The 17,542-nt window shown below is 37.7% G+C and overlaps 1 protein-coding gene across 2 annotated transcripts in view; it reads right to left on the bottom strand.

Moving 5' to 3' along the window:
* WAPL (WAPL cohesin release factor) overlaps positions 1 to 17,542 on the bottom strand; it is a 74,329-nt gene that overhangs the window by 12,911 nt on the left and 43,876 nt on the right. The window contains exons 5-9 of one of the 2 annotated variants that reach the window (XM_065670829.1): positions 16,021 to 16,116; positions 12,760 to 12,912; positions 12,374 to 12,510; positions 10,286 to 10,397; positions 4,932 to 5,159 (exon numbers count right to left, since the gene is read on the bottom strand). In XM_065670829.1, the coding sequence (XP_065526901.1) occupies positions 4,932 to 5,159; positions 10,286 to 10,397; positions 12,374 to 12,510; positions 12,760 to 12,912; positions 16,021 to 16,116 (726 nt within the window). The remainder of the gene's footprint in view (positions 1 to 4,931; positions 5,160 to 10,285; positions 10,398 to 12,373; positions 12,511 to 12,759; positions 12,913 to 16,020; positions 16,117 to 17,542) is intronic. The other variant, XM_065670828.1, reaches the window with a different exon arrangement.

Here is a 17,542-nt window from a genome sequence, read left to right as displayed (position 1 = left end):
ACTATAAACTCAATTTCATTTATGGTACATAAACATAGCAACGAAAGGTCAGAGAAGAAGCTGTAAGATCTCATAAAAGCCAACTGAATTTAACCACTCTTAAGTTAACTTCCCTCCCTGATGCATTTGATTGGTAATGCTTCAAGGAGGGCTGTGCTTATTCTGAGCTGCGCAGTATATTCTAGGATACCAGTTCAAACCTCAGCACCTCCTGGGAATAACAATACTCACCAGGCTCCAGTAAACACCCCATTGTCTTGGAAAACCAAGTTATAAATGGTATGAGCCCCCCAACATCTTCAGCTGCTTTCCTTATTCTCAAAATACTGATTTCCAAGGAGGAAAAGAAAGCTGAAGATTAGTCCTGATGAAGAGTTACCACCCAAAGTTGGCCACTTGCGTTTTTTTAGGAGCACACAGTCACTCATGAGCATACAGTTAGTAACAGCATTTCTCCAATCTAAATGGAAGTGTCTTGCATCATGAAAAGTGTTGTGGGGGCCAAGAGAACACAAGCAGCAGCAGATCTGCAATAGGTGGCTCATTCCTCCCAGTGCCAGCAGCACTTCCATTCCCTATCACAGAGCAAAGACAAAAGCTGCAGTTACTCCTGCAACTGTTCCACCACCCAGGAAACTGCTAACCGCCTTTAATTGCCAACAGTCCCTCACAGAGTGTTCCCACATGATGGAAACTAAACACACTTGGTTACAGTTTTTTCATCTCATCACTGGGAGATACAAGATCCAAAACCTTGCATTTTTAAAAGCTGTAAGTTAAAAGCATAATGCTAAAGGAGATGAGAATATTTTAAGCAATGGGTGGAGAACTTCCCCTCTGAAGCCAAACAAATGAGAAAGCTTTTTGAGGGAGAAGGGGAGAGAACAGGAAGACTGCATTTTGACAGATCCCTAGCTCTCCGAAGCCTCCCCGTCCTCTGGCAGACGACTCCCTTCAAATTCATAGACTGAGCTTGAAAATGTTGTAACATGGGTATCTGAAATCATGCAGACTGAAGATGATCAAAACTTCTCCTTAGAAATCTTAACACCTACAAAAGATTAGGCTGACTTCCTAAATACCTTCACCACAAAAGCTCAAAGGCCACTCAGTATTCAAAATATGGTGCTTAGTTTCCTGCTAAAGGGCAAAAAGACTTCAAAAACACTTCAGAAGAAGAAAATTTGATATTAATACTAGTGGGCATAAAAACACAATTTATTTTTTTAATAAAATAAAATCTTGTAACGCTTTTGCTTTAGAGGAAAGTGTAATCTATTATATCCAATTTTTATGTCAATTACTATGAAATTGTAACACCACGGTTCAAAACATGAATCGCTTACGCTTTCAGGCTTATGCTGAGAGTGAAAGCCAGAATAACCTCTTTCACCAACAGAAAGGAGAAGTCACTTCCGAAGATTTTCATTACAATTCAACAGAGAGGAGCTAGCTGCAAGCATCAGCTACAGAGGCCTACGCCAACCGACACGCAAATGCCATTTGCCAAAACAAGGGCTGAGCTCTTCAGGTTTTATCTTCTAAGCCAGAAAACAAAAAAACTGACAAAATTCAACCCCCAGAGAACTCCTGTTCAGTTTCTACGTTCACATTTTTTAAAGTTCGTAACAGTCTAGAAAACAGAACCCTTTGAATACCTGCTACAGTACTCAAAAGTTAGTCCAAACTAATTTGTAGATAGTCACATGAACAACACTGTGGAAAGAGATGGGCAGTCTTGATCATCATTCCTGGATCGGTGTAAGATTCAGAAAGAAAAGGTGTGACTGGTTAGGCACAAACTGGAGTTATCAAAACATCTGCTGCAATCCTTCTGCTCCTCAGTGGGTATGCCTGAGTCTGAAAAGCAAAATCTCTACCCCCAGAAGATCTGCATTTTTATTAGTATTTTCTGCATGTCATCTGGTACAAAAAGAGAGATTGGTTATTATATCTCGACCTATGTGAAAGCAACTATCTTCTACATATGAAGTTCATTATTGGCTCAACACTGCTACTATCATAAACTGGAAGAGAACCTAACCATCTCATTTGGCTTGCATATATACTCTAAACAATACACAGTCTCTGCAGAGAAGAGATCCAGAGCAGCCCTGTGGAGAAGGACTTGGGGGTGTCGGTCAATGAGAAAATGAACATGAGCCGGCTTCAGTGTGTGCGCTCGCAGCCCAGAAAGCCAACCGTATCCTGGGCTGCATCAAAAGGAGCGTGACCAGCAGGTCGAAGGAGGTGATCCTGCCCCTCTGCTCTGCTCTTGTGAGGCCTCACCTGGAGTGTTGTGTGCAGTTCTGGTGTCCTCAACATAAAAAGGACATGGAACTGCTGGAACAAGTCCAGAGGAGGGCCACGAGGATGATCAGGGGACTGGAGCACCTCCCGTATGAAGACAGGCTGAGAAAGTTGGGGCTGTTCAGCCTGGAGAAGAGAAGGCTGCGTGGGGACCTCACAGCAGCCTTCCAGTACCTGAAGGGGGCCTATAGGGATGCTGGGGAGGGACTCTGCACTAAGGACTGTAGTGACAGGACAAGAGGTAACGGGTTGAAACTTAAACAGGGGAAGTTTAGATTGGATATAAGGAGGAAGTTCTTTACTGTAAGGGTGGTGAGACACTGGAATCAGTTGCCCAGAGAAGCTGTGAATGCTCCATCCCTGGCAGTGTTCAAGGCCAGGTTGGACAGAGCCTTGGGTAAGATGGTTTAGTGTGAGGTGTCCCTGCCCATGGCAGGGGGCTTGGAACTAGACGATCTTAAGTTGCTTTCCAACCCTAACTATTCTAAGATTCTATGATGATTCTAGATACTGCAGCTGGGAGGGAACCAGTGTCCATCTGTGAGGTACTACAGTATTCAACACATTTACAATAACAGCTCGACATAATTTTAAGGGATAAAGATGACCCAAGAAGAAAAATAACCAACCAACCAAAAAAACCAAACAAACAAACCCAAACCGCCCCCCCCCCCCAAAAAAAAAAAAAAACACCCAAAACAGCTTAAACTAATGGCCTGTGATAATAATACTCTTATGGAAAGCTTCCTCACAAGACAGGCTCTTTTAACACGTCCTCTCCCTTTAAAACACATGCCTAAGAAAACGCAAGAAAAGAATTACAGTTCATAGAAAAACATCAGGCTAGCTCACACTTTGAATATGAGAAAAACTCAAACAGGAGACAAGAGGTCTGTGTCTGGATCCTTTGGCAATGAGGAACCTGTACCAGCCATTCCACGCTTAATAAAGGGAGCTGTCTTACATTTCATAGTGCAAAAGATACCCTGCCACTCAGACTGTGAGCAACGAGTTGCCTTTGGTGCCAAAACACCACTGAAAGAAGACACTGATTATACCAATTCCTAGCCGATCCCCGCCTGGAGAACAAATTTCATTCTGTGTCAGTATCTTCAGATTGTATTCAGTGAATTCAGAAAGTAAGCTGAAAGCAGAGAAAATAATCTCAAATTCATTCTTCCTTTGCAGACTTGCAAGGCTGGAAAATTAATACAAGCCACCTACCTGCATGTTTCATAGGTTTGCAGTAAACAAGCCTAAAACTGGTACTCAGAAACAATTCTCCCTTAACCTTGCTAATCAGTTTGGGGACAAGAACTGCCATCAATATTACCTCTCTCCCCCAAAATTCAGCTCTCTCTGCTGCTACATAATACTGACTTTTCATGCCAATTCAACTGTTCTGTAGCTTGATTTTTTTTTTTTTTGAGGAAAAGAAACCAACCAAAAACCACACCACCACCACAAAAAAAGAAACAAAAAAGAAAAACACCAAAAAAAACCAAACAAAAAAACCCACCCCAAAACCAACCAAACTCTTCCTAAACTGACAAAAAAGTCACAAAGCCTACAAAAGAAAATGGCAGCTCAACAAGTCATGTCATCTTTTAATCTAACCTAAAATGGAATATCATCTTAAATGCAGATTACTGACAGGAGCTGGAACATTATTTGCAGAGATAAAGCTCTGAAAAGCTCACTTCATAAACAATAAATCAGAAGCTTCTCCTGTTGGGCATTAAGTATTAAATTAAGAACGGCAAAAACATAGTGAGAATCTTTAAAACATCAAAAGAATATACTACAAGATATTAAGAAATTAAGATCATACCGACATCTGTTACACTGAAATATGGTGAAAGCAAAACCACATTGCTAATTTTTGCCATTTATGACCACTCATCTAGTCAATCTGTCATCAATTCTCTAAATATACTCTTAAAAAGACTTGCAACTTACCCTTTATTTTTCAAGCTAGCTTGCTGCTAGCATGGCCAAATTTATTTTTAAACAAAACCAGTTCACTGTGTTGCAGCTGAAGATACATTCACAAAAACTAGTACGTTTCAGAAAGGAAGGAAAAAAGAATCATCCACATTTATAATGAACAGACCTGCCACCACACTCTGGGTGGCAGCGAAATTGGTTTCTGTTGGACAAATATGTTTATTTTTAATGTGAGAACCTGCACCACATTTTCAATTTAACACACAATGCTCTTATTCCCACATAAGAGCCCACTGTTTGTGAATGTATATGCAGTATTTAGGCAATGAATCAAGAGTCAAATAACCTAAACATGGTCTTTTAACACATGGTTATTAAAGATGTTACATCTTTTCAACTGCTACCTTTAAATAGCTACCCTTAGCTATGTGAATGGTGAACCAAACAGCTGAAGAACATCAGAACTTTCTCCTACTAAAAGCCTTTTAGAAACAAAAAAAGTCAGACTTAAAGGCGATGATACTTGCAGTGCAGTCGTAAATACGTAAAACATAGACAAAATGTCCTGACTCCTCACAGCTGGGAGATACAAAATCAAGGATGCTGCTTGCAAGTTCCATTTTGTTAAGCATTCCACTACTGCCAAAGCTTGCAAATAAAAGCACGATACCCACCGTGATGTTTTCCAGATCAAGATGCTTGTTGTGAACAGTTTCACACAGTCTCCGAATTTTTTCCTTGATTTTATTCATGTCTTTTTCATTCAGCAGCTTGGCAGAAGAAGCATCTTGTTCCAATTCCAAAAGCCGTATCATCAGATCTAGACTAGCTCTGTCTAAATCCATGTTCAAACGATCTCTACTCAGAATGTACATTAGAGCTGCTGTACAAAGGGACAAATTCTTGGGTTGGGAGAGGAAAGGAAAAAAGAAAACCAAACAAACCAGGTTTTAGGAATCGTTAAGCAGACCTTTTTCAGTTTTTAATAAACAAAGATTTACAAAAGAAAAAGCCTGAGAAGTCCCAATCTACACTAGCACTTGCATCAGTACTTACTGTTTTATGTTGATTCCTTCTAGCAAGTTACTAATGCATTCTTCTAAGCAAAACAACTGAGACATAAATCACTTAACACATTTACAAAACCCTAGTAGAAAAGCAGGGGTTTCTACTTTTAAGGGGCTCAGTGCTGCAGAGAGTAAGAAACGGTAACTCCAGTAACACAGTATTGTAGAAGAGACAGATGGCAGGGGAACAAAGTGAAAAGCACAGGGTACATGGCGAGGTAGGTGAACATTCTTGTTTGATGGGATAAGCTGGTGACAGCACCAGAAAATACAGAGATCATGGGGACAGTGTCTGCATGCGAACTGGGTGGGGGGACAAAGTGCCTGGTGACATAACACTCCAATTCTGCCAAACATGTCTGTTCATCAGTAGTTCACCCAAACCCTTCCAGCATAAACACATTTAATTACCAGTGGAATTCTGCTTTTCAGAAGCAAGACAGAGTACAAGCCAGCTTCCCCCTGCATTATCTTGATCATCCCTATCTTACACAGAATTGGTATATACACGTCTTACTGGATAAAGAATACTTAGTCCTTCTTCAAGAAGGAATTAAATTTTTTTCTTCATGAGTATCCAGAAATGAAGGCAGAAGGAAACTGCCAGGAAGGGACAAATGACAGTGAAGAAATCAGTGCAAACCTATCTGTCCCTAGTGCTGGTAAGTACAGCATCACCCATCCAGGTGAGCTCCAAGTTACAGTAAAGAGGAGAGATGTTCATGGAGAACTGAGTTGTGCTGGATATACTACTTTTGGAAACCTCTGGTGGTATCTGGGGGAAAAAAGCTGGGAGTGGGGTGGGTGTATGCGTGTGTCTTTCTGGGCTCAGCGTGCTGTATGCACCTATTCCATTTTTTCTGTAATAAGCAAATTAAAATATGGAGACAAACCAATTCTGGGACATGAATGTTGTACAGCTCAACAGGAAAGAGCAGAATTCCTGTGTCATGCAGATTAACATCTTGTTTACAATTCAACCAAGCACCAAACCAATCGTTAGCCGCTTCTGTTTATTTTAGAAGCACGTAATAATCACACCTAGTCATACTAAGCAGTATCAGCATTTCCAAAACAGGCTTAGACAGCTGATAGTCTAGCAAAAGCTATGTTAAAACTCTTTCCTGTCTGAATCAAGGAAGCCCTCAGGTGAATAGAGACTTTGATCTAACTACTGAAGATGCATTTGGAACACTGAAGGAAGAACGCAACGTTTTCCAAATCTACATCTCCTTTCATGAATACAACCCCAAGACAAAAAGTTACAAAAACTAAAAATAAAAATCCTTAGCTGTGAATATCACTCCTCCAGCCTTTGCAGCTCTAGGGCAGAAAGTAATCTATGTGGCTTCTATCTATGTAATCTACGTGGCTTGTATCTATGTAGTCTACACAGACAGGGTATACATGGTTCTCAATTTCTATTAACTGTCTCCAATAAACCTTGCAATTTTATCATTTTAATTACAGAAATAGTTTCTTCTGGATTCAGTTGCAACTGGCTTACACTGCAAGAAAATTCAGGTTCCTGGAAGACAACTCTGTTCCTTCCAAATGGCTGTTCTTAAAGCAGGATATAGGAGCACACACATTCCAGCAAATGGAAAAGTAAATAATAGAATAACATAAAATAATGTTTAGCCCCTCCCCCCCCAATTAATACAGGGAAACTGCTGAATTTAAAATCTGGGCTGCCAATATTTAGGCATTTCAGGAAGTCAGACTGATTTTGGGTCACTACTCAGAAACGCTTTATAGATATTCCAGAGTTTAATAAGGGCAGTCAGACTCACTTTGTAAGCCCCTGTACCAAGCCCTTGCTTGTCGCAGGCTCCCTTCTTCACAATTCAATTTACTATTATGAAGAGAGTAACGGTTTTCTCCTCGCATAGGTTCTGCCAACACTTCTCTTCAGACCTCCCACCCAGGTTTTAAGATACTTAAACGTAATCAGAAGGGACCTAAGCAGGGGACTAAGACATTACACAGAAGGTTTCAGGCTACAAAAGGACTGCCTGAAAAGCAAGGAGTGAAACAGCTAGGTGTAACAAGAACTAGGTTCCTGCAACAGCATGTATACAGAAGGCAAATCAGGCCACTAAGCCTCCCAATGCTTACATGCAACAGGAAAATTCCTGTTTTTCCTGTAAGAAAAATTAACGACTTTCATGTAAGGGAAGTAAGGACTTCAAAGTGAATGGTGCTTATACTGTAGAACAAACCTCCTCCAGGTACATGCCAGTGATAGGGGTTTTCTAAACCTAATTTTTCTCCAGTTCCCAGAGGAAAGTTAGTTTAACCTTGAATATAACATCTCTACATTTTGCTCTGATCTTCTGTGTTAGACAATGTGCTTAACTGTTTCTGAAAGCCCTATCTCATGCCCTAGAGTACACAGAATTCTGAGTGGGGAATAACACATAAAAACAAAACGAACACCCAAACAAAACCAAGAACAAAATCATACCCTCAAAATCCCACCCTATGGATTGTAGTAGTGAAGCTCTTTTTTTATGGTTTGGTTTTTTTTCCTACTCTATTCTTCAAGATGCTTAAAACACATTCTGCTTCCAGACAAATGTTGAGAGAAAAAAGTAAAAAAAAAAAAAAAAAAAAAAGTAAATTAAACAGGATTTGCTCTAGACAGAAATTTTATGGCACATCTAACTATGGAGTTACAATCCATACTTCTACTGAATTCAGGAAAACATCCTAGTTGAACATATACTCCAGAAACAGCAGACCATTTACACCCACTCTCATCCTTGTCTTCCCTTGCTTGTTCTATTTATACTCCAACTTCTGGGAACAGATGGTTATTTTCTAGGGTTCAGCACTACATTTAATGCACTTTTTTTTTTTTTATAATTATTCACATGCTGAAGGCATTACAAAACCACATTTCTGTGCTTAACTACCGACAGCTACAGCGAGGACATCATTTCTGATTAAAAATGATAATCATACTCCAAAGCTTTTAGAGCATACCTGGAGAGACAGTTGGTTAAAAACTGAAACTGCAGCTTAAAGACAAATGTACCAGAAAAAAATGGTGGAACGTGTAATATTCATGTAAATACTTTGGGCATAGCTCAGTAAGGTAACTTGTTAGTTTGCTTTCCTTGCTGGTTACAAAACACCTCAGCTACTGCTATTTCATATTCTTACGGAAATGTGAAATTCCCCCACTTTCTCAGTCTATTCCACTGTAAAAGTACAATCAATGCAGTATATGTACATGTTTGTTTCCATTAGCCCTGTCACCATGCCAGTCTTCCCATCTCCAAAATACTTTAATATTAACAAAATAATTGTACTTCTTTTTTTTGCCTAGTCCTTATTCAACTTAAATGTATTTAAGCCATGTATTATTTATTGAGTTACTCTGCACTGAGATTTCGTGGAAAAATTCCTATTTAAACAGGTTAAAATGTTAGTGAAATAATTGTTGAACACAAGAGCACTATATAGAAACAGCAGACTTATACAGAAGTCACTGTTGAAGCACATACTGTCAGTAGAGATACTTTAGTATTTAATAGTATTTTGATAAATCAATAATTTTATAATACTGTATAAACTGCATCAAGAATGCACTGTAACAATACTAAAACGTTACTACCTTTATTCACCCCTCTGACAAAAAGTGTTTAATCAGATACACTGAAAATAGTGAATATAATCAATGCTTCTTGTTACTGCAGACTAATAATAGCATGCAATTTCCTTTTGAACTGTATGTGCTAGTTCTTTTGAAAATGAAGGAATAATGGTAACTGTCAAAAGCCAGCCAAAAATACACCGAGCAGACTTGTACATTTTCCAAGGAACTGGAGCTGTCCTCTGCAGATCTCCTGCAACTCAGTGGTGGCAACTGTCCTAAATACTGTGACTGTACTTCATTTATTTCTAGTATCACTTGGCACTATTTTGACAGCTCACAAAGTAACAAACGCATTGAACCTGGTTCCTGTGTTTTACAGTTAACCACTGCTAATTTTTGAAGGAGATGGAAAAGCAGCTATTATTCTAAATAAGTTACTTAAAGCTCTACAGTTTTTTTCCCCCCACCCACAGTAAGATGTCAAATACAATCTCTTAAATGTCTATTTCTGTGGGTGCAAAGCTCCCTTCTGCATTGTATGTCATTCTTCCAGAGCTATTAAATACAAGTAATAGAGCTGACTGGATATATGCATCTACTACCCACTTCAAATAACATTTCCTATGTTCAGCTTTTGTAACAATACCTCAAGGGATACCCCACAGAGGCAGAGGCACAGTTTCCAACCCCTGGAAAAATATCACCTGCAAGAAGCATCTATTACAGCTGAACTGAACTTGTAAGTTGATAAGAAGGAAACCCCAAACTGCTTCAGATTTTGCCTTTCAAGTCACGTTACCATAAGCAGTTAAAATTTACCTTTCCTAGATAAACCATAGAATACTGAACACACTCAAAGCATCCTACAACTGCAATTACAGCACTGTTCAAGGAGACAAGCACAGGACATGAAAAATGCCCCACAACAGCTACAGAAAAGGCAGTAATTCACATAAAAGCAAGTCTGGAGAAGAGCACTTAGAGCCATCTTTAAATAAAAGGAGGATTCCTTTCAAAAGTATTTTATGTGAAAGAAATAAACACAACACTAAAACTATTAAAAAAAAGCTTAAGAGAAAATAGCATTCCAAAGCACAGTACGTTTGAGTTTTTTTTAAATAGCTGAAATGACTTTTTAAAAAAAGAATTTCCAAACCCAGCAGCACATTACAGTGGAAGTGGAATCTGTCATTGGAACATAGGTGCTCTTATTTTTCACTACAGATTTCAAAACTGAAGACACTGGTCCCAGAGGCACACTATACTGGATGCTTGGCCTTGTACTATGTGTACACAAAATTCATACAAAGTAGACAGGTATTACCAGACTTTAATGAAATGTACAAGATAGCCATACCTGATGGTGTTGGGAATCATCCAGTGTTTTGAAAACCATGGCCACCATCCCATGTGCTCTCAGATGCATTCGGAAGCTGGGCATGGCGCACTTAGTCGCCAAGCTGATTACACTGAAGAAAATAAATTCTGGATGAGAACAACTAAAATGGGCACATTTACGAATATGGCAGCTAAACAAGTCTACAGACTGTGGTTGACCATGTACCTCAGACCCTGACAAACTCTGTTAGGATGTTTCTTCTAAAATTTGTATAAGGCAAGTTGGTAGTTGGTGAACAGAGCAGCATATTATTCAACTGCTGCTTACTAGCACCAAATTACGTATGCTCTATTTTAAGGCTGGCTAAAAGCAGGATTTGAAAGGGTATCCTGAACTTGCTTCTTTCAAACAAAAGTTGAAATAACTTAAAACAGTTAAACTGAAAAACAAACGTTCATGAATTAAGTACAAAGTTCTGATTTAGAGGCATAGGAGAGTTTATTATGGATCAAAGCATTATGAAAAGTTATAAATGTGAGCTTCCATTGCTATCTAACAGTTATCTATCTAGGTATTTAGTCCTGCTTATGCTGGACAATACTTTTACAAAAAAAAAAAAAAAAAAAAAACAACCTCAAACATTTTTAATATTTATTGCTGTATTCACTGTTGATTGGAACATTGCAGATTTTGGGAAAAATATGATAAATCTATTAGTCTAACAGTTCTATTTTAATAACAGAATTCTTCCCCTGGTTTTATTAGCAAGCTGCCTGCCATTTCTAGCACAGTGCAACATACACACTATTAAAAATAGTTTTCTTTTAAATGTGGAATTATGTGGAAGTGATTCTGCAATCAGGAATCTATTGAGGAATCTTACTATGAAAGATTCATATGTTGTGGCATTTAAAGAACAAGTGTCCTTCTGTTCTCCAATCACAACAGCACCAGTTAGAGCTTACCTACCAGTTTCTGATTCTTTTACGTCTATTCCTATCCTTACACATTGATTTCCTTTGGAAAAATACTTTTCTTTTAATTTGTTAACTGAAAGAAAAAATTTTTATACAAGTGTTTATACAAGTTACATTCCACAATATAAATTTGGAAAGTAAACAAGTCAGTTTCAGATCTTAGGAAGCTTGCCGTACAAGCAAGTTAAGTGCACCCATAACTGTATTAATTTATACTTATCATAAAGTACATAGAAACTAGGTAATAGATTTCTTGTATTTATATTCCAGCAACAATATGCATTGCTAGTTTTTGAGGAACATGAAGAATAAATTCTTAAAATAGCTTTCAAAAGCATTAAAGCTTTTTCTTATCCACAGTCAGATCTCAAGTCTTTCCTTATCACCTGTCTCTGTGGATTCATTTTTCCTCCTCTACCACTTCAATGTTGCTGAACACAGAGAAAAATTTACCAGTCTTAAAAAATAATTAAATAAAAAATTAAAAATATGATTACAAAGTTACCGGAAATCATTCTTATTACCTTTGGTGTCCAGTCTCTAGGCATAACATCAAGTCAAACTTTTCCAAACTAACACTTTTTGCTACTAACTTCACAGTAGCTTGCATATTCAAGAGTACAACAAACAGTTCAAGATAAAGCTTCCAGTTAATATTGAGACCACCTCCAGTGAATGCTAGCTATGTTATTTCTCAACAGAAGGTAACAACCAAGAAAGCTGGAGTTAAACAGAATCTCTATTGCATTACTTCCAGATTACAGCCAGCAACCTTTGCAGTCTTAAGGATTTTATTTTAGAACTGAATTTTGCATTAAAAAAAAAAACCAGAGCAGACACTGCATGTAAGACTGCACTAAATAAAGTGGGGATTTTTTTAATTTATAGAATGGAAATCTGTTGAAGATATCGCTTACTGTAATGTTTTTTATTTCACCTTCCTAGTCATCCTTCTTTTGAATATTCACAGTAAATCACCTTGATGACTGTTTTCCAACTTTATACTCTTTACAGAAGTGCCAGGTAATTACCCAAACCACATTTTAAAGCATGGTCACTTCATTAGTAAATATTTAATCCAGTATCTCTTTTAAATGTAAGGTCAATGTTTTATATTAGGATATCTTACCTAAGGCAACGTGTGTTTAGGGGCTGATTGCTCTTCAATCCACTTAGCAAGTACTCAATATCATCAGTGAACTCTTGATTTTCACCAAATTCCACTACATCATTGAAGTGCTTTACATGCTGAACAACAGTGTATAACTGGAAGAGACAAATATTATGACCTAGGTAAGTTGCTCCGGGAATTAACTGTAACCTTAACAAGTACAGTTTAAAAATCTATTCAGTTTTGAGTGCAAGGAAACATTAAGAGGTTAATGAAGGCCATTCAACTACTTCAATAAAAATATTATCTTTAATAGGAAAGCCAAATTTCATTTTGACACTGTTCCTTCAGTATTTAGGATTACTAATAATTCTTTATCTTAAAAATTTGTTAAGAATACTTACTTCTTTGTCTTCTTTCCTACATTTCAATGCAGTTACTATCTCTTGATAGGGCTGAGTAGGTATTGTCACAGTTTTTATCACTTTGGGAGGTGGTGCAGGAGCCTTAAAAACTCCATCATCTTTATGAATTGCCTCCTTTGAAGATAGCCTTACCTATTAATAAGAAAGTGCTAAAATGGGCAGGTGTTTTGAGCATGTAAACATACACTAAATACATCAGGAAACAGTACAGGTGTGCAATTGTCAAACTCACATTTTGGGACTATTTAGTCCTTGCCTTGCACTATCAAGAGCTACCTAAACCGTGTGATAATGCATCTACTCTAAAAAAAAAAAAAAGTTATAAATTAAATGCATTCTTAAATACAAAAACCAGCTCTATGTAGTCAGGAAAGCTCCAGTGAAATTCTGGAACTTAATAGTTCCTTACACTAGTTCCTTAAGTTTTAGGGTAAGCAAACCGATCATGTTCATCCTTCAAAAACAGTTATTTGTTGATAGGGACAAGCATCTTACCCCCTTACACTGGAGATACCAGGACTAAACTGGCTGCTATACCAAACCACCATTAAGTACACTGGTGTGGATTCAAGCACAGCAATGAGCAATCACTGTCTTAACATAAACTGAAATAAAAACCTTTGTGCCTACTGTTCTCACCTCTTAACTACTAGAGGCGACCGCACTACTGTACTCAGGGTAGAGCTATCAACTGACCTCTCCAACCTGACACCCTAAACTGTTTTTTGCCTGTAGGTAGCAGACTACCAATACGAATTTTGTAGACAATAAAAAATTGCCACACAGATAAATAAGACAGGCATGACTCAAGCAGGTAGGGTATGCTCTTGTAACTTCATGGTATTCTCTGCACACTGGCCTTATTCATACTTATGGTGTGTTTTAGGAACAACATATTATAACACAAAACACAGAAAAACCTATTCTGAACTTATAAAAGGTAACAGATAACTTGATGTTAGGACTGGAATAATCACTGACACATTGCCAGACATCTCAGGCAAGCATTACAAGTTTTTTCTCAACCTGCTTCTCTGTATTAGTTTGATGCTACTATATAAGCTTAAATGTCACCTTATCTTCTGATTCCTTGTTTGGCACAAATTCAGATGCAAAGGCAAACTACAGAAAACAAGACATACAGGGGAAAAAACACCTAAATGCCAAACTATAAATATGAAAGTGTCAGTGCCAGTGACCATTTATTCACCCTCAGTCTCTAAATAAAATCATGTACTTCAGTTTCCTTCTACAGAAAAATGAGCATTTTTTTTTTTTTTTTAAGTGACTGAAAAAAAGAGAATTAATATGCAGGCATGGAGGATGCATTAACTGTCACTTACTCCAGGGGACATTTTGAGAGATATCCTTCTTGTGCATTGTACATTGACAGTCAAAATATAAGCCAAAAAATGCTACATTAACAGAGTATTCTATCACTGTCCAGCACTTCAGTATATTTGCTCACTTAGGCTCCAGTGGAAAAGTGCCAATACATCACCCTGAAAAGCTGGTTCAGAGAACATACTGGAGCACTCTGATCTTATCAGTCTGTGAACACAGGAGATGCACTGAAATATCTCATCCAAGTCTTGGTTAATGGCTTCCCCTTCAAAGTAAATTCCAAGGGAGCTTGGGAAGGCCGTAAGAAACAGTTCTTGGCATAAGCAGTTTGCATGCTACAGATTTCTCACCGTAAATCTACGACAAATTTATCCAGATCTTCAGGTAGCAAATTTCTACTGAAATTCAAGAGGCAGAAATTACCACTGAACATTTGGATCAAGGCTCGTGTACCTTTTAACTCTCTAATATTAATCATATACATGTAAAGCAAGGTTTAAAAAAAGTGATGGAAGTAACTTCAGATGCGCACTATAAAACGAGGAGAACTCCCCTAACTGGTTCCTTCAGCCAAAGCTCTGCCATATTCCTGAATTAATATTTTGATGGTTCCAGTTACAAAGTCGAAGTTTGACAGAAGACAAAATGCTGAACAGAAATGATCTGGACATTTTCCTAGCCTGAAGAAGATATATTCAAAGTCTCTCTGAGAAGACTCAGACAAAATCTGCCTTTAAGTTAGCTATCAGAGAACTTCACAAAAATCAGTATCAATACAGATTCAGTAAGCAACAAAAGCTTCAGTTCAAATGCACATAACTTAAATTGAGAAAGCGATTTAGAAGAAAGCCAGGACTGAAATTTCTGCTCTCTCCTCAAACAGTAGTGGTCATGGTTATTTTAAAACGAGTCATCTGCATTCTCCAGGCAGGAGGAAGAAAGGAAGGCTGCTCAGAACGCTGGCAGGATGCAACCAAAACCAACCATAAATAAAAGAGGAGCTAGTATCAGAACACACATGCATGTGGAATTAAAAGGGGGAAAAAATAAATAAATGAAAAGGTAAAACTGAAGTGGGTGACAACAGCAAAAGCTGAAGACTCATCCCTGCAAAAATATCTACTTTCCAATTTTCTGTCACCAGGCAAGCACTGAAAGCAAATCACCAAATGAAATTAAGATCACTGACAATGTACAATGCTCTCTTCACAATCCATAACAGTTTTTACACACATATAAGCCCAAGACCCTGGATTGTCAGGGTCTCAAAAGATTTAAAAAACAATTACCTTAGGCCTTAGAACAATCACAGATTTTCGAAAAAACAAGCTTCTTTCAGAACTTTTCATCTCTTGTCTACTTTTTGTAGACATGCTTGTATCTGCTGTGGTTATATTAACATTTCTGGCTGTATACAGTACATTTTATTTCTTTCATAGTGTCTAAAGACTCAAGTCAGGAATCCACAATACTCTATTAGAAAGTAAAAGTAAATGAAATCTCTTTTGAAGTTTTTCCTTTTTGACTTGCAAGTTGTGGATTTCTATGGGTATTAGCAAGTTAATCCTAAGGGCTCTCTCAGAAGATGAAATGGAGTCCATTGTGAGAAAACTGAACTTCAGCAGATTAAGAAACATAACCTGAAGTCTTTTTTTTTGTATCAGTATATGGAAATGATATGAAAGATCCCATTCTTAGGTATTTCCGTGGACAATTTCTTTCCCATCAAATACTCAACAGCTCATCTCACAAAGCAGATTTCATTCTGAATTACTGTGACATGACCAGATATCAAGAACTTGTGTTTCAAAATGTATCAGTGAATCTTAAAAGGGGATTTACTAAACATGGGGAAAAAAAAAAGAAAAAACAAACAACAGTCTACAGTCTACTTACTGGGACACTGGGAGTTTTCAAAACCGGTGGTGCTGGCAGAGCCTCTGATTCTGGTTGGTTCCAGTGTCTGGCATTATATACAGCTTTTGTGGGTGACTAAAAGATAAAAATGAAAGTTATTTTTAAAGCTAATCTACCAATAATCACTATGCACTTCAAAACTTATTGTAGCAATAATGTTACCCAACAAGTCAAACGCGTTTCATTTCCCCTACTTCTGCATTCCCAGCAATACAAGTTTTCTGTATCATATATATCAGAAAATCTGTAAGACTTTGAAGTACCTGATGGTTTTAAAGACACACAGACCCACTCAAATGGCAAAAGACATTACGTGCATGTATTTCAAGATTTTTCTTTCTACTGTTTAAATTTATTCAAAGACAAAGGGTCTGCAACCATAGCATAGACAAAACCAGACAGCTATGAGGGGGAAAGAAAACTTGTTAGCAAACATCATGTCAGTAGAAAATATGACCAGTTTAGAATCAAAATGCAGATTAGACATAGACTTTGATGCTTGGAGAAAGAGGATGCCTTAATCCATATGATAAAGCAAGCTTTTTTTCTTCTTTTTTTTTTTTTTTCCCCTTCTGGCTCAGAAATGTGTGAAGGCAAATCAAACTAAACCCAGATTTACTGTCCTTGAATTTCTGGGAAACACAATATAATTCTTAGAGGACGCAAGGACAGAACTGCATTTCTAGCAGCTGAGTTTACCAATTTAATGGCATTGTAATATTCCAGATTAATACAGTATTACAATTCTCATAGTTTCTCAACATGCTGTATATAGTGTAAACTGCATAACTACATACCTCCTCTCACAAGCACTTATAGAACATTTTAAACATGGAAAATATATATTTTAAAAAAATATTGGGCATTAAAAAAAAAATCCTGTTAAATGTAAGGTATCAGCTATTTAAAGCAGATATTCGCTCAGGTACAGCCCACAGAGGGGTGATGCACAGCAAACCTAGCAGCCCCAGCTATGGATTGAATATACCATTCTGAAGCACAAGGGTTTGGCATGTCAAAAGCTACAGAGTAGATTTTCAAGAGTTTCAGTATTACTGTCACATGTTATTGAGCTGCATCCTTCCATTCTCTATGAGATGAGAAAGCCCTGACTAACAAAACTTCAAAGAATATTAGCAGAATGAAAGTCTCAGCTGTGACTTTTCACAGCTCAAAAAAACCTGTCAAGAACTACATCATTTTAGTTTCCAGACAAGAGAAACTCCTTCCCTCCTACAGTGAGCTTTGATGTGGTCATAAGAAACTTAACTTAGTTGGACTTTTTAATTAATTTTTTTTTTTAAGGCAATGCTCATGTACCATTCAACAACATGCATGCAATGGCCACCATCTCAACAGCTTCAGCTGTTTTCTGAGGAAGCTCTTTTAAACAATACATTTTCAGGTAACAGATTGCAAAGTTGCTCAGCAGCCACATGCAGCCACTATAGCCACATGCAGGAATATCAAAATAAGGAGTCTGATAATTTCAATTTTTAAC

This window comes from Lathamus discolor, chromosome 3, assembly GCF_037157495.1.
Source record: "Lathamus discolor isolate bLatDis1 chromosome 3, bLatDis1.hap1, whole genome shotgun sequence".
Classification (NCBI taxonomy): domain Eukaryota; kingdom Metazoa; phylum Chordata; class Aves; order Psittaciformes; family Psittacidae; genus Lathamus; species Lathamus discolor.
This window is presented reverse-complemented; position numbering and strand designations above follow the sequence as displayed.